The sequence below is a fragment of the Pipra filicauda genome, unplaced genomic scaffold, assembly GCF_003945595.2.
Source record: "Pipra filicauda isolate LSUMZ 115617 unplaced genomic scaffold, ASM394559v2 scaffold41_size5083284_pilon, whole genome shotgun sequence".
NCBI classification, from domain to species: domain Eukaryota; kingdom Metazoa; phylum Chordata; class Aves; order Passeriformes; family Pipridae; genus Pipra; species Pipra filicauda.
Genome location: NW_024104554.1, coordinates 1,067,245 through 1,085,703, shown reverse-complemented (window position 1 = coordinate 1,085,703; position 18,459 = coordinate 1,067,245). Strand labels below are relative to the sequence as shown.

General features: G+C 34.0%; 1 protein-coding gene across 3 annotated transcripts in view; it reads right to left on the bottom strand.

Moving 5' to 3' along the window:
- Positions 1–18,459, bottom strand: part of CSMD1 (CUB and Sushi multiple domains 1) — a 1,092,404-nt gene that overhangs the window by 37,818 nt on the left and 1,036,127 nt on the right. For all 3 annotated transcript variants that reach the window (XM_039385566.1, XM_039385564.1, XM_039385565.1), the window contains exons 53-55: positions 14,998–15,171; positions 12,702–12,875; positions 3,045–3,233 (exon numbers count right to left, since the gene is read on the bottom strand). In XM_039385566.1, the coding sequence (XP_039241500.1) occupies positions 3,045–3,233; positions 12,702–12,875; positions 14,998–15,171 (537 nt within the window). The remainder of the gene's footprint in view (positions 1–3,044; positions 3,234–12,701; positions 12,876–14,997; positions 15,172–18,459) is intronic.

Here is an 18,459-nt window from a genome sequence, read left to right as displayed (position 1 = left end):
GGCTGGTTCCACACAACATACACTTCTGTCTGGATTTCAACTCTTTCATATCTTCAGTTTTGCTGTTGCTATAGATTTACTGGTCATTTGTAAGATTAAACACAAAGCTTCATGTAAAACTTCGTATAAGACTAACCCATCCAATTCAGACTTTCTCTGAAAATATAGAGCTCTCTTTCCTCATTCATTCCTGTCCTTTCCTACAAACAGTACACATTATTTGAGTTACAGTTAGGAAAGAATAAACCAAATATGGTTAATGTTGCAATATGCTAACATATTACAGATATGATAATGGTAAGTAGCTCTATCATGTCTATAAAATAATTAGATACAGTTTAAGCAGTATAGTGAAATATAATATTCTGTATTATTACTATAGCAATGTGTTGCACCAGACAGAGCAAGAGGAAAATGGATTACTGAACATTTTTGTAATTTTTTAATCATATTTATGGTTAAGTTAAATATGTAACTTTTCTTTGAGAAAAAAAATCAGATAAAAAGTTTTGGTACATAATAACTAGCAAACAAGGAGTTCAGATCTGTTATATGAGGAAAAATAAGCCATCTTAAAGAAATCATATTCTTAATGCCTTTTGTATAAAAATTAGGTCATCCAATAATGAAAGAAATAACAAAGAAAAATTTTGCATAAATTTAGTAAACAGTCACATGAACAGGCAGCATTTAAATAGACCATTTGAACTTTAGCAGCGTGATAAGCTACTCAAAAGAATTATCTATGATTAAAATGTCTTCTTAGAAAAAAAAATATTTTTCTGATGACTATTTCTGACATATCAAAATTTTCTCTGTTATACCAGATCCCATGATAATGTCGATCTGACTGCACAGTGGATTCTGCCAAGGTTTGTGGTCCTGGTCAGTGCTGTGTGTTTTTCTTATTTTCCTTGGGTTGGCTTAATTGTTCCTGTAGCAAATGGTAAGCCAAATCAGGAAACTGGTCTGGCTGAACAGTACTCCCACGGAAAAAAACAGTGTTTCATTTTGAGCCAGATCAGTTACCTTAATGAGCTTACATCAGTACCATGGAAATGCGAGTCCTGCCACAATTCCGGAAGGAGCTGCAGTGAGTGATCAGATTTTATGGAATAAAATCACACATAGGTAACCTTAATGTAGGTTTATAATGATTTGTAGTGAGTAGCATGAATTTTTTCCCAAATTATGATGAAGAAAAGAAGGATTCATTTTTAAGCAATGACACATGTAGTTATTGCCTTACATATAAAAGAGCAATGTCAGAAATTTCCATTTGTTTACTCTTGAACTAGAATTGTTCATGGTAAACTGTGTCTACTTTGGGTTCAAAACTTATCTCAACTGCCTCTCCAAGCACTGTGTCCTATCACCAAAATCAATCTTGAAAAAATCACACCTGAAAAAAAGAGATTATCACTGATAACTTTTGAAAACCACATCTCTCTTATAGTACTTGAAAAAGCTCTGAGTGACTTAATCTGTGAATAGATAAACAGATTTTTCTCTCACCAAGAGCCCTAATCATTTCATTGAATTTTCCTTAGAGGAAAGAAATTTAATTTGTCCCAGTGATACTTAGGGTTCAGATGGTGTTTCGGCCCACTAACAGCAAAGTAGCAAGAGTTAATGTGGTAGATGATTGAGGGATATAGGCACCTCCCAGGCTTATTTGAAAGTTCCTATGGACTTGATCAGTAGTCCCCAGAGAAAGGTCATGAATTCCTATTCTAAAAGGATGGATACTTATGATTTTTTTTTTTTGAGCTCTGTCTATGACTTTTTTGAGCAGAAAGTCATATAAATGCTATCAAACTTCCAAAACACTTGATGTGGAAAGATGGGTAGCTATTCTAGGTGATTTAGATACTCCATCCTCTTTTGCCGCTCGCATAAGGAGCATCTCTTCACACTGAAACTCCAGTCTTGGAAGTAGGAAGGGATTACTGACAGATTTGGGCCACGGACTTTTATAATGGTTTTTCTAAGATACAAAAAGTGAGGAATATGCATGCATCAGTCAAATGTTCTTGCCAAGTGAAAAATGTATACAGCTTTTTTGTATTTAAAATGCTATATTTTGCCTAATGATTTTACTATTGAAATGTGTATAAATCCATTTTTTCAGGTTATAGCTCTTATTCACAGATATTGAAAGTGCAGATTTTTGTGAAAAACCAAAACAAAACTGCTTGGGTCATGTCAATATTGGATACATAATAGTATGAAGACCAGACATAACAAAGAAATAAATTCACTAACCTAGTAACATTTATTGCTCTGGTATAAATCCATAAAAAATAATTTTAGTAAAAAAATCACAATTTTTAAAGCAAAATTTTAAAATAATCTGATGTGTTTCACATTAAAGTATACTTCAATTTCATTTATTATTTCCTATAATTGCATTGTAAATTAGAAATCATGTCAACACATTAATAGTGACCAGAGAAGAAAAATATCTCAATGGAAATTAGTCAGCCAAACTGTTCTTCTTTAAAGATCTGCAGTTCACTGAATTGATTATAGGAAACACCAGAAAATTTCCTCCCTCTCTGAGGAAAAAATGATTGAGAAAGTATGAAGTGTTGTTATGAAAAGACTCTCTTGAGCAAAATTTTTCTACACAACATTTCACAGATTCGTTCTCACGCATACACTTCAATAAGTCTGAAAAAAAAATCATCTGATAGAGGCATTAATGGTCTTAGACTATCAATCTAAATTATAACATACAAATAATAATTTTAGATTTCCCTAGTTTTCAGATATCTTAACAATTCAACAAAAAGGGAAATTAATGTTAATTTTCTGACATTAGAAATAATATTTCCATAGTTCCCTGTAAACACATTTTTAATAATGGCAAGTTGCATGATATCTTGTCTTAATGTTTTCTTAGTGAGACACACAATTTGCAATGTGTTGATCCTAAAGTTCAATTTTTTTCTTCAACAGATGGTTACACTTTTTTTTTTGTTTATCATGATTTGAAATCATGCAGCACTCTTTAATACTAATCCAACTGAATGAATACTTACACAAACACTTTGGTAATGATCTATCCCATAATCCATTAGCTTTACAGGTCAGTGCAGATGAGCCCAACAGATAAAAGCCCTTCTTGCAATGGTATGCCACACTTGTTCCATATTTGAAACTTTCAGGATAATTCTGCTGTCCATGCCGAATTGCATTTTCCACAAAGCCAGGATCAGAACAGTTCACCACTGTAGGACAAACAGTATTCATTACTGATGCATAATAGCAATATTATAAGAGTAACAATTATTTTCATTACTTTACTAGCAGCTCATGATGTGGTCCGTATGATATCCTTTGTGGGTTTTATTTGGCTTAAATATCAGATATGTTGACTCTAAGTAAGTCTTTATATTTTTTTGCTTTGAAAGTAATACTAAGATTTTACTCCAGTACTTGTAATAGTCTTGGACATACAAGTTCAAAGATAAAAGGGAAATTGGAAGAATATTTTATCATTCTCTTGGTAGGATTAGTTTGGTCTTCTACGTAATTTTATGTGAATGAATCCAAATTAAAAGTAAATCAGTTTATAGTTTAAATAACATTACATATTCTTTGTTACTGCTTTTTTTCAATGATTACTAGTCACTATCAGCTAAGTCTAATTCTTTCACTGGGAATATAACTACCACTGTAGCACAAGGATGCATGTGAAAGTCTGTAAAATGTACAGTACGCTGACAGGAAGCCTTACCAAAATACTAACCAAGATCTGAATGAGCTCATATGTCTGTATTCACAGTGCAATTCTTTCTTACAGAAAGTAGCACAGTTCCCAGAAGCACCACATGCTGCATCCCAATTAACCCTGTTTCTTAAGCAGTTGCACGTGACGTAGTGCTGGGTAGATGCCATTGTAAAGCTTCTGCTTTTGGAAGTAGCCTGCGTTCTCTGCGTAGTTATAAGTTGCCTTGTAGAAACATGTCCCTAAACTCAATTTTTCCACATATGTATATACATTCTGAAACATATGAATCTACATCTAATTGCCTGCACTTGTCCTCTGGCATGAAGCCAGTAGACGGTCGCTATGTCTATGCTGTTGTGCTCTGCTACTCTCCAGACTAGGGAGAATTTCTCTGAACCGCTTATGAGGAATGGTCCTGCTGTCTATATTAACCCCTGAACCATGCTCCAAACAATTCCTATGAATGTGCCACTTGGACCAGATGAAAAACTTGTTGGAGAACCTTCTAAATAAGTAGAGGCAATTAAGCTCCCATGCCAGAGCACTCTTTAGTTTAAAAATACAGATAGATTTAATTTCAAATGCAGAAATGAATATTTCAAAATAATTCTATTTAGCTAAAACTGCTCTTATATGGTAATTTGATTCCCAACTTCACAATAACACAATATCAGCATTGTGATCCATCATATCAAAAGCTGATATTCAGGGTTGTATGGAATATTTGTACTGAACTGTACTCAGCTGTACTCAACTGCACAGAACTAAACTCAGATCTTCTGAGATCTATGCCCATGTTCTAATCAGTACACCAATTTTCAATGAAACTGCATATCAAAAAGTAACTGCATCAAAATAGCACTTTTCTATTCTACTGATATCTACCTATTTTAGCAACTATACCAGTAAGAGCAGCTCTTTCTTTAAATAATCTCTGTATGGGTAAAAAGTATGGAATTGTGTTTTATGACCTTAAAAATCCTCTGGAAAAATATTACACTCCTACCCCAATAGTCCAAATGTGAATTAATATCATTTATGAATATATCAATCATATTCAAAATTTTTCTGCATTAGATATTTTAGCCTGGTGCAACTAGGACTCCTTGCTGTACTCACATAGATCCACAGTATAGGTGCATGTTTAGTAGCCTGCATTTAGTATCATCCACATTTATTTTAGGTCAGGACTATAGTACTAAAAATTCGGCATGTGTAGCTTAAGTAGTGTATACATTTTTACAGTGAGATTTCATTAACAAACACAAAAAACTAGAGGAAATTTGCATGAGGACACACATTCCCAAGCTACAGGACAAGATTCATACTGTTTGTCAGGCTTAGTTTCTTGTGATGTTTAACAGGTAAGCGTGCTAAGTTAGCTTATGGAAAGTCAGTATTAGAAAGATGAAGATATGTTACATGAAGATATGCTACCAAAAAGCAATTCTAACAAAACTATCTTTGCAAGTCAGTAGGGAGAACCGAAAAACTTAATACTCCATGCAAACCAGAAATATGGAACGTTCAAGGAATATACTGCAGTCCCAAAGTATCAATTTGTCTGTGTGATACAGAGTTCTCATTCTTGTACCAGGAGTATTTGTTTAGACAGATTAGTGATGAATGAAATACAGAATAGTCACTGAATGCATAATTTAAGCATGTGCTCTGTGCAACGAAATTCTCGCATCATATATGAAGTCTTATCAAATGATTATGCAAGAGAATATTTCCCCTCAAGTTAAAGAGCAAGCAAAATTATGCCTGCAGTGCCATTTAAGATCAGCTATAGATTTTTAAATATATACACAAGTGTGCTGTTGCTAAGAAGGTCTGCAGTAAGGAGTACTTTAGAAAAGAGTTTGAGTTGGTCGGCATACAGAACTAGGGCAGTATTTTCCCTGATTGCCTTTCACCCTGGGGACTCAGTTGTAAATCACAGTGAGAGCAGACGGAGATTGCTTTCTCTCAATGACACCTGTCAAGGGTTACATGGGAAATGAATTCTGGCAGTCTCGGTTTAGTCTTCTGAGAAAAGCTGGAGAATGCTTCAAGTCTGCCCTGATAACTTTGGAATCTCACACTGAGTAGATTCAAACCCTTGAGGACAAAGAAGTGAAAAGACCATGTCAGAGTCCTTTAGGGCAGCTTTCTGTTAAAAAGTTGAATGAATATCAAAAAAGTACATAATTCGCAGTTTTCATTTCTTGTTCACACTCTTTTTTTCTTCTTTCATGACAGAAACAATCTTAAGTTTCTTTTATAAAGTTTCATATCTGATCAACAGTATTTTTAAACTTTTTTTATTTGAAAAGTATTGCATTAATGTTGGTATCTAGAACATATATAGGGACTGACACTCAGTGAATAAAGAATACAGAATAGAGAATAAAGAATAGAGAATTCACTCTGACTTTATGACAAGTTCTTTCTTTTGAAAGCAGTGCTTATGCAAGCATAGTGACAAAATTGCCAGTAAATGAAATTTTAGTAAAGTTCAATTCAAAGTCAACAATATGCAAGAATGATAACTTCTCAGATTTTGCCAGGTATTACAATAGAAAATTGATCAGAAAGATAAAATACTTACCTATTATTTTTCTCTACATTTTTTGTCTATATGCAAATTCATTTGTGGGCATCTACGTACAAGTAGTATCAACACAATAACTTTTGTCAGAATAGTAGAAACTCCGGGGTCATGTCTTAAAGTCTTTTTATAATTTTTTCTTAATCAGAGCATTGTTTTTCACATGGAAGAGGAACTCTATTCAGTTGCCTCAAAAGATGTTTCTACTACCTTTTGAGGTGTCTTTGCCTGATTTCAGGAAGATTTCCCTTCAGAGACGTGCAGAAATAATTCTAAGTTGTGTGTCATCTCTGCCAAATTCAGCTAAATATCTCAGAAAATTCATAGCATCTCCCATGGCACCTCACCTCTTTATTTAGGAAACTTAGTGCTAATTATCCTTCTGAAGGATATCAACACGCTATTAACATGAATGGATTAGTTATCTCTGACATTTAAAGTATAAAAAAGCCACAACAAAGGCCTCTGACTTTGGAAAAACAAAACTGAACAAAACACAACATTTCTCAGCTTATATGAATCCTTGATACCATCATAGATGAAAAATTGCTAAATTCAGAGCTGCTTTGTCTAGGGATGAGAAGAATTGGTCATCAGTCTCAATTTTTCCCACCTTTCTATCAGCTGCCATCAGAAAGGTTATTTTTCTTGTCAGTGAAGGAATGATGGTTCAAATTATATACTCACTAAAGAAAGCACAATAAAATTGGGCATTCCTTGTAGATACTAGATTCTTGATAAGACAAAAAAGTCTAATTAAACTTTTCAAGAAACTATCAGTAATGAGATAAAGAAAATCAGCACAAAAGCAGTATAAATAGAGACTTGAATTCTTTATTACTAATAAATAGCCTGAACTTACTGATAGAGACTGAAGAATGTGAGCTAACACACACCTTCACAACTTTGCCAAACAGATCCTCTGAGCAAAATATTTCAAGTTTTAAGAAGCATATTTTTCATAGGAAAAAAGCTCTTAAATCTCATTTATAAGAAGATAAAAGACATGACTCTGCCTTAATACAGGCAGTAAGTGATAGGCCAGTCTATCCAATGCCAAAGCAAAGAAATCCTAACAAGAAAATCTTCTTCTTGCAAATACTTGCATTCTAGAAGATGTGGTTAAGTGTGGTGTTTAATATGGTAGTATAATACATGGAAAAATGACCTGCAGCACAATCAGGAGTGCAGAGCTCTGATGAGACCATCTGATTCAGTTCTCATTTTGGTGGTTGTCATAATGAAAATTAGAAAGCATAGAGATTGTCATTCTGTGCTTCCAAAGACAAAATAGAAAGTGGTTCCAAACTGCTAATGAAAAAAAAAAATCCACACTGAACATGCTTGGTTTAGGATTTAGTATTTTCATACTAAATCCTCTGGTACAGCACATTCAGGTTCACCAAGTCCTACTCAGGCAGGTTTGCAGAAAAGAACAGAGATTTGGGTATTGGAAATTTTCTGATGCCATTTGATTCCAGTTTAAAGGCAAGCAACTGACTACTTGACCTATTCTTTATCAAATAAATAAGGGTAGAGAGGAAAATGTTCTATCTCACAAATTATGAGTTTAAAATCATAATTCAATAACCTTGACATTCCAGACAAGACTACTGTAAATCTTAAAAAAATACTAAATATATCAAGAGGATTAAATATAAAATTTAAAACAGATACTATTGTTTAAATAATTCAAAAAATTTGGGGTTTCTATCTCACAAAGTACCTGAACACCACAATATGCCATTTTTTCACTTGCGACAGAAACAGTGGGAACATAGTTTTTCCGAGGCATAGGTATTTTAAAGATCGTGTTACCTCAGAGCACAGGTCCAAATCCAATATTAAATAAATGCATACATTTTTAGAGATTAAAAGTCTCACTTGCTGAACCAAAACAGGTAAATAGAACAGACTAAATAATTCTTAAATTACCAAAATAACAGCATTCTGGAATAGAGGGAAATATCATTGCAAAACAGTTCAATGCTTTCAGTGTACAAACATATTGAAATCCTTTGTTTCATAGAAGTAGCATATATGATCTTTTGTGTGCATTGCTTTTTTGTCAGCCAAGAAACCTCATATAATTTCCTTGGTAAACTTCTTGCCCGTAGTTAATTGGTTAACCTGCTGCTGCCACAACAGATTGAAGCAACGTATCATTGCAAAGGGGTGCCTAAGAACTGCCCAGATTTATTTTCTGTAAGTATCAAGGTATACTGTGCATGCATGGTAGCTCAGTTGCAACATTAATATAAAATAAAATACAATAAAATAAAATAAAATAAAACAAAACTTCTTCAATAGCTTCAAGCAGCAATCTTTAATTTGTAGTACTTCATATAGAGTCTCAACTAAGTGAAGCCAAGTTCATTATTTACTCAGGTGAACTCAAGTGAGGTTCGAAAGAAAGGTCATATGTAAAACCTCTGTTGGATTAAATGACACAGTTTTGCTAGGAACATCAGTCCTTTCCCAGCAGAATATTTAAGGACCTGAAAGATTTACTTTCTTTGTACACAAATTCATAATTCATCAATAACAATGAACTTTAGAACAAATATTTTCCACTCATTAAATAAAAGGCGATTTTATAAGTAAAGTCATATGCCAAAAGAAGTGCTATTACTTGCTTTAGTGAAGTTCTAATCAATTCATTAAGCAATATAGTTGGTGTATATGTAGTCTTTAGTCATAAATTGTACAGAATCACAGAATACTTGAACTTGAAAGGGACAGCTAAAGAGTTTGCCCAGGGCTTTGTCCAGCCAGGTTTTGAATGTTGATAAGAATGGACACTCCACAATGTCTCTGGGAAATCTGTTTGGGTGTTTTACCACTCTTACATTTAAGAAGCTTTTTCTTATGTTTTATTTTTGCCTTTTGCATCACGTCCTTGCAGTGGGCACCAGTGAGAAGTCTAGCCCTCTTTTTTCACATTCTGCCTTAGATAAGAGTAGATGATCAGCAAAATTCCCCTTCTCTCCTCTAGGCTGAACAACCCCAACCCTCCATCTCTCTTCAAATCACAGTTGAGTCCATGTGGGAACTTTGTGTTTCCCGAAAATGTACTTAGGAAAGGGCAAAATACACCAGAGAGGAGGCCACACACACAAAAATAAATAAAAAAAAATGGGAAAAAAAATAAGAAAACTGAAAAGCAACAAAGGGAACACTGAGTTTAGAAGAGAGAGTGGTGTATAAAGGAGTAGATAATTTCTGCAGCCCTGTGGAAAATGCACACCAGAGAACAAAAACAAAGTGAGAAGAAAGGAACAACAGAGAGAAACTGCTACATACCAATTACAAGGTCAACTCACTGTGCTAGCTTAAAATAAGAAACAATACCAACTATCTAGACAATAGGACATTTTAAATGTAAGTAAGAAGTAAGAATCTCCCAAATTTCTAGATCAGAGATGCATGTAGCTGGTCAATGGTATAGAACTACTCTAACGCTGACAAGCTTAAACTGAAGTTACTATTCCCTTTATGCAACGACTGAATATCTTTTGGTGCACAAACATATTTACAACAGTTATTTTTACTTTAGACAGTATATTCCTCTCTAGAAGCCAAAATTAGGTTTCTTAGAGAATTTGCAAACTTCATGACATCTTTTTCAAACAGTTTAAATCAGTTAAACTCAGTCCCTGAGGTGAGCAGCTACAGCTGGTGACTGCCAGCTAGCAAAGTGCTCTAGGTTCTCACGGGGTGCATGGAAGGGGGAACAAAAGAGGAAGTGACAAAACTAATTGGATCCTCACAGTTTGTGATGGAAGAGACACAAGACACTCACTGAAAAATATATGTTGCTATAGAGAAAGAAATACTAAGTGAAGGGAAGAACAAAGTGAAGAAACACTGAGTGATTAGCAAAAGTCCAGGTTTACACCATCTGCATGAGAATAGACAAAACTGTAGATACTCAACTGAGGAACTCTGGGTCACTGTTCTGGTAGGAGTTTCCCATGGTTAAGTGAATGGATCTTGGCAGAGTTGCATCTATAATACTCACTCCTTTCAGAAAACCAATCTCCCTAAACAAGATTTCAGACCATAAATTGGCCTAGATCAAACACAAATTCATGTGATAAATTAAAAAAGGAAAATAAAAGTGGACAGGAGAGACAACTGAAATGTTGTAGTAACTGTAAGTGTCCTAATTCTTGGGTTCTTATTTTTTAAATCTTCTCAGTCATTGCATTGTTTTTCCTCTTTCACTTTGATTTGTTTTCCTTTTAAGGAATGTACTAGAGTTCAGTGTAAATAGTTGAGTAACTCAGATTGTAAATGGGCTTGAGTTTCAGCCGAGCTACTCAATGTCTCCCTCTGACAGTCAAACAGAGCAGATTCAGGCTGCATCTACAGGATAAGTGTAAAAGTGTGTTTTCAACAAATAAAATCTCACTTAAATGCCTCACAGATGAGATGGAGGAGTTCGTTCACTAAAGTCTAGCAAAACGAAGCAGTATGAAAGGGAAAAAAAATACACGAGCCTAAATAGAAACAGTTTGCTAATTCCTGTTTCTCTGTTCCAATAATTATATTGCTATGCTAGTTAACTCACTTGAATAAATTCTGAGGGTAGTGACTGAGGGAATTGCCATCTCTTTATTGTTTTAATGAGAATGAAAGATCTAATTCCACACACACTGAGCTTGAAATTGCATCAGCCAGCTCTGAAACAATATGATGAGCTAATCACCAAAGATAATTATTATTCTTAGGAACAACAATTGTAATACAATAAGATTTTTAATAAACCAACAGGTGGAGATAATAAAGGTACAATAGCTGAAGTTAACTTCTTATTAGTCCCAATGTTTGTATCTTTAGCATGACTTCGCTGACTGCAATTTCCTTTAGCCCATAAAGGACAAGTTACAAAGAACAAAAAGCATACTTACATTGATTGAACATTTTTCCTGTGAAAGAAAATACTCAAGAAAAGCTTACTAGCCACTGCATTTCTGGAGAAATTTTTGTGTTCTATTTCTTTGCATGTTCCATAGCGGGCATAATAATCACATTCTTTCCAGACACTAAGCATTTTTTAATACGGTTTTGGTTTACATATTTGGAAATTAGCACTTATTAAAATTTGTAAATGAACCCAGTCAATTCCAGCTTTGACTATGACCAGGAACAACATTTTTAAATTAGAGCCATAAATTAGAACCTACATTTCCTTCTGGAGCCTTCAAGAAAAAAGCACTGAAGGATATACAGTATCTCAGGACGTTTTCTCCAGGCCGTTGAGAGCTTTCAGTATATTTTACATGATTCACCTCATGTCTTGCCTTTCACCTCTCTGTCAATTTGCATCTATTTCATAGTCAGAAGATATTCAGTCTGCCTCAGTGATTTAGAAGAAAATAATGTGCGATATCTTATTGGATTCAGCATTGAGAAAGCATGTACTACACCAGTAGAAGCTATTTTGGGGCATATGACATTGAAACAACAAACCAGTGAACGGACTGTAGGTGTCTGATAAAGATATTGGTGGAACAGAGCAAAGACTAGATATTATGTCCATATTCTGCAATGATAGCCAAAAGTTAAAGAAAAGAAATTAAAACAGTTGTCATAATGGAAGGAGTGAAAACAGGCTAATTTCAGAGACTTGCTTCCCTTTTATTCTTAATTACATTACTGGCATCTGGGTAAATAAATCAATCTGAGAATTCTAGATTGTGTTTTAAAATGGTTTCTCTTTGTCCATCCCTAATATGTACATTTGATACACATTTTCTCATAACACAAACCACTTGCTTCATTCTGATCTCTCAAACATGTCTAATTTACCCATAGCATACCAGTAATTAAGCTCAGAAAAGTCTTTGCAAGAAAACCAATCAGAATTAAATCTCACTTTTTTTTTTGTGGGGAAAGAAAAATCAAGTACAGAAGTTATGAACATATCTCAGATATTGCTAGGAAATACAGAAAAAATAATAGTGCTTTAATGTATAAATATTCAACTGCATAACTATGTTTTAATAGGAGTAATCAATCGTTTATGGAAAGTATACCAAAATGCACCTAGTTCATACTAGACAGCCAACTGTGATTTATTAAGGTAATATAAGTTTTCTGATACAAAGTTCACTTTATATGTTTATAAACTAAATGCTAGGGATTGCAGTCAGAGCTTTAAGGTAAAATACTGAAAAGCCTAGGCTTCCCCAATACCCAGCCCTAACTAAAATTTCCAATATAGAAAGGAAAAAAAATAAAGATGGCAATAAGTTCCCAAAGGTCAGGCTTATGAAGTATATCCTGGTATTTTGAAGGTAGGGTAAAGGAGGATCATGCCTGAAATAAGTAATTAGAGAACAAAGAATGTAAGAGATAGTTTCTTACCTCGGCAGTTGGGTAAAGGGCTACTCCACTGCCCATTGCTCCGGCACTGTGCTCGAGAAGCACCCTGAAGTAAGTATCCAGCATTGCAAGTAAAATTGACAACATCATTTAAATTGAACTCACTGCCATTAGTCATTCCATGAGCTGGATTCCCGGGATGCCCACATGTGATTGCTGTTAGAAGAAAAATAGGCAGGTTAGCATCTAAGTGAAAGACACTCATCCAGAGAATCACTTGCTGGTTGAGCTCTTTTAGGGTTTGGGGTTTTTCTGTTGTTTTGGTTAGTTTGTTTGTTTGTTTCCCTTCTGGATTTGTCGTTGATATTTATACAGGAAATTTAAGAAAAAAAATTAGGATATACTTACTCAGAATTCTTAACTGCCAGAAGAAAAATCTCAATTTTTCAATAAAACTTTTAGAACCTACTTTTTACTTCATGTTGAAAGTTGTAATAAATAATTATATATATACATATATGCATTTTGATACACATCTGATCTGTATGAGACCTTAAAAATGCATATCATTTGCTATATTCCTACTAATACAAATAAAAGAAAAACTTTTTTCCCTGTATACTTAAAATGTAATAGGGACAAAAGCCAAATTTGATGCACTACTTCAGAACATTCTGGAGTTCTGAAGCATCCCTATTCTAAAGGTTATGCATTGTTTTGCTTAAGTAGTGATTCTTTTAATCTAATTTTCTTATGACAATAAAGAAATCATTGTTGGGAGTAAGTCTTTCCCATTATGTGTATTATTCATGTAGATTGTGTTAAAATAAAACTTATAAAAAAAACTTATTATGGTCAAGCTCTAGGTTTCCATGTGACAAGATATTAAAATATTATAGAAAATATAGAAACCATAGATACTGGCAATGTAAAATCAGAATGTATACATACACACACATAAACACAGAACTTTTCAACTTTTTTCTAGTGCTAATGATGTTTCTCATACTCAAATAAATACACTGTACACAGGTTTATCTTTTTCATTTGAATTTGTTGTGCTGCTACTCAAAAGGAACTAATGGAAATTCTTCATATTTCCTGTTTACTCTAATAAGAAGCAAGTGAGAAGAGCTTTCAGAAAATACATGCCCAAACCCTAACCCTCCCCCCCCAGCTTTGTCCCTTTCTTTTAAAGGAATTTTATTCACTGCACAGTAAAATGAAACCACTAAAAGTAATAATGCTAGCTGGTGACATTTCTCCTTTGATGAATACAAATCACTTGAAGATATAAATAGGATTTTAAAAGGACAACTACACTTGGCAGTTATTTCCTGCAGCTGTATACAGTTAAAAATTTTCATTTTACCCCTAAGAAAGAAAATACTGAATATTTTGAAATCTAATGACTTACCAGTAATATAACTGAAATGAAATAAAGATACTAAAATGTGTTGAATAGAAAAGCTGATCATCTCAGTGACTTTCTCTGTGTAGACAAAAATACTTCTGTCTGAATTGCAGACATCTTAAAAAATAGAGCATTGAAATAATTGATATAAAAGCTCCATTAAAAATAACAAAAATTGTATTAAAATGGGGATCTTTATTAAAACTGAAATAAAAATAAAATCAACTGCATAATAAAGTAGTACAATAAAAACCAGCAAAATTGCATTTGGTTCCGATAAAATGGCTGATGGTCCAGAAAATGTCAGAAAATCTTCCATGCAAAGGATGAAGGAAGTAAGAGTAGGAAAGACTCGTCAATTCTAGCAATTAATTACAGGATTTTCAAAACAGATGAATTAAGAGCAAAAAACCAAATCCTATTAATGGGTATAAAAAAGTTAAAATATTTTCTAACAGATGTAGCATAATTTGATGCCATGCCTAGGCTTGCACTGTTAGGCCTACTTGAAAAAATGGGCAGTTATCATCAAAACTGCACAGATGAACAGTATCCCAGCTTTGTTCACGAAACAGTGAAAATATACAAAGGAATTTTTTATTTCTGGTGAAAAAAAAATAGGGGAAAGGCTCAGTAAACCCACTTAACATAAAAATTATGCCTGGAGAAAAAGAGAGAAAGCAATAGATTAAGTTACACAGCTGCAGCCTGCAGTTCAACCCACTTCAATGTCCATGTCATCCTGTTTCTGAAACAACAGAAATCAGAAAATACTGAGTGTAGTTAATCCGTCTGTGCTAGATTAGAGACGGGATCATAATGAGCACCTCATTCAAAGACCTCATTCAAATTCCAATCAACTGTTAATGTTTAATTATGTTTAAAATAGTAGCAATAATTCAGTGAAAAACTAATCATACTTACGGACACACACAGGAGTTTGTCCAGACCACTTGTGATCCTGTAGGCAAATTCTGACAGATGTACCAACAAGCCGAAAGCCAGGATTGCACTGGTAGACCACAGTGTCACGATAACTGAAACCATCTCCACTAATATGACCATTTACAATTGGGTCCGGAGAACCACAGTGACCAGCTACAATAAAAGAACAACCTACTAAAAACATATATTTTGACAATCCTTGCCAAAATTTACAAGAAAAAAAAAATCAGCTTTCAATAAATAATATATTTAGAGTCAAGTACTGCACCGTGCCGAACAAGTTCTCAGGTATAAAACCTACAAATGATATTTCTTGTACTTTTTTGAAGAAGAAAATCACAACAGAAATGAGAACTCTATGATAAAATAATAGTATGAGTTTGAAAGTTAAAGACCTCACACTTCTCTAAGCAAAATGACAACCTTAATAAGACACTTCACCCTTAAAAAAAGTAGAGGGTAGATATTTCAAAGTGTACTGTCCAAATTGGAAAGCAATATAAGGAAGAGTTTACTATAATTCTTTCATGAATATGAATTTATAAGCATTTTCCAGACAGATGAAGGCATGGAAAGGAAGCAACATCTACCAGCACTGTTTCCTCCTTATTTCAGCTACTGTTAAAAAACACAGAATGCATTACTCCAGGATAATAGCAGTCTTGGCACTAAGTAATGCTTTAATTCTTTCTGGATTTTTCATTTTGTTTGCAAACAGAGTTGCTGAGCAGGAAACTATTTCTCTTCTTCTGATTAAGGAGGAGAAAAAAAGTTCATTTTTTTATGACAATTGCAGTAATTTCATCTGAGACTATGCTAAATCTTCATTTTGAGAGGGGAGGACTGGGACCTGAGGATCATGACTGCAGCTAGAATGGTGGGAGGTGTGTGTTATCTTTTGTTTCACGCAGGCTATATCCATCAACAGTAACTTGTTTGTAACTTATCTTCTTTGAGATTTAGTCTACTTTCTAATAAAGCCCCTTTAATAATGCTAGACAGTATATTACACTCACATTTAATGGCTTCTCTGAAACACAAGGATAAAACATATGCCACTTGATTTGGATTTTTATATGTATAGGACTATTATAATAATCCCAATTGTAGGATTGATGATGCCTATGAGGAGACATTGTGGTGCTGTTCTGCAAATTTGTGGAAGAAAGTATGAATGCAAGCTTTTCAAACCCAACTTCTTACACAGCTACTCTTCCCCTCACAACAGAGAATATGAAAACAGAGAGTAAGTAAAAAGGACATTGAAAGCATATTTTTCCTCTTGAAATGTCTCATGAAAAATTCATCTTACTGTTCTCAGTCCAAATTAGTAATATGATCCTTCTTACCCTTTTCTCTCCTCCAGCCTCATCCAGCCTCTCCTTGTCTATCTAGACCCTAAACCCTTGACAGGCCCTTTCCCTGAGTTTGCTTCAGTTTCCCATCTCTCTTATATGGTGGAAGACACAAAAACTACACATGATTTTCCACATGTGTGTTGAAGAGGAAATAATAATCATGACCTGCTGACTACACTGCTGTTCCTACAATCCAGTCTGTGATATTTTTACTGCAAAGCCACACTTTTAACTCTTAGTGGGCCTCTCCACTCAGTCACCTGGGCTGCCTTCTGTAAAGTTTGTCTTTACCCAGTCAGTTCCAGGCCAGTACTCAGGAAAGGCATTATTCTAGGCAAAGTGAAGGATTATATATTTGTCTTTGCTGAACTTTAGGAGCTTCCTGTTGGCCCATTCCTCCAGATTCTGAAGATCCTTCTGTTTAGCAGTGCTGATATCCATGTATCAACTATCCTCCCATCATATGCTGTCATCCACAAACTTGTTGAGGCTGCATCCCAGCCTGTTATCCAAATCACTGACAGAGGCTGAATAGTATGGGCCTCAGTATTCATCCTCAGTATCCACTGGCTACTAGTCACACTTCAAATCAAGAAACACTACCCTCAGATATTGTTTGTTCAATTACTTTCCATCCATTTTGCAGTCCCCTCATCCAGTCTCTGTCTTCTTAATTGTCTACAAGGATACTGCAGGAGATTTTCAGAAGTTTTGCTGCAATAATACAAAGTGAAAGAAATCTACATCCAATGAGACAGTCGTTGGAAAAGGCAGCAAGATTAAGGTTTGCTTTTGATTGTTCCATCCAGCCTGTTCCCAATTATCTTTATTTTACTTATGCCTGGAAATTGACTTAATTCCTAATACTTGCTCTCTAATTTTTTCCAGGGACTGAGGTGAAATAGAAAGGAATAAATTTGATTTTTAAAAAATTTCTAGACCTAAATAGTGAAGAACTGAAAACCAGTTGATGCGTTGAAGCCAAACACAGGGAACCACAGGGAATTTTAAGAGGAAAAATAGCTGAGATGTGCCAACAGTCACAGAGCAAAATGCAAATTATTATGCCTTTTCTCTGAAATGGAGATTTAACAAGTTGTTGGACTTACTATGTGAGCAATTTCATCTATAGATATTTCTAATTACTGTATTTAATAATTTTTTTAGGAAATTTTGCCTCATTTAAATAAAATATTCCAACAAATCAAGAACTGAAAGAGCATTGCAATGACATAAAAATGTATGTAATTTTCTCATCAACTAAAATCAGAAAAAAAAAAAGAAGGCTGTGAGTGGATTTTTTAATAAAATATGCTCTCGAGAAATCTGTGAAACCTGTGAATTAAGAAAATTTTTCATATGGGTCAAGGTTAGTTCAGTAGTTTTATTGTAAAATACTTGGAAATCAAGATACAAATAATTCTATTTATTTTAATAAGAATTTGAAATATAAGCCAATATCACAATATCATACTGTGATTTACCTACAATTATCAATTACAGGATCAGATATTTTTACAAAAGTACAGTCTGCAGCAGAATTTTTTCACATTGATAAATCTAGAGAATTATACATATTATAATTAATAATGAAGTAGATTATATTTAATTTAAGATTTTAAAGAATCTCCTTGACTTGTTTATTTGTAATTTTGCACCTGAAAGTCATAAAAAGTCAGTGAAAAAAAAAATCTGTTCAGGAAAACACATTGATCCATGATTAAGTGCCACTAATCATACAGAGGGAGTTAGGCAATCCTAAAAGTTTCCAATTTGCTCTCTGTCCTACATGTGATCACTCATACACACAAAGCATAGATAAAAACACATGTTTTGTGACTTATAGATGCAATTCATTTTTGTAAGGAAAAAAAGGGAAGAGATAAAATATCAGCAGTGTGAGTAACTGAGTGAAATTGAAAGAAATTTTACCTAACAATTCATATTTATCTTTGCATAACTAAGAAAAAAATACATAAATACATATAATACTAACAACCCGAAGACTTAGGGTTCATATTTAGCCTTAGACTCATTAACTACAGTCATTGATTTTAGCATTCTTTTGAGACAAATAATAAGG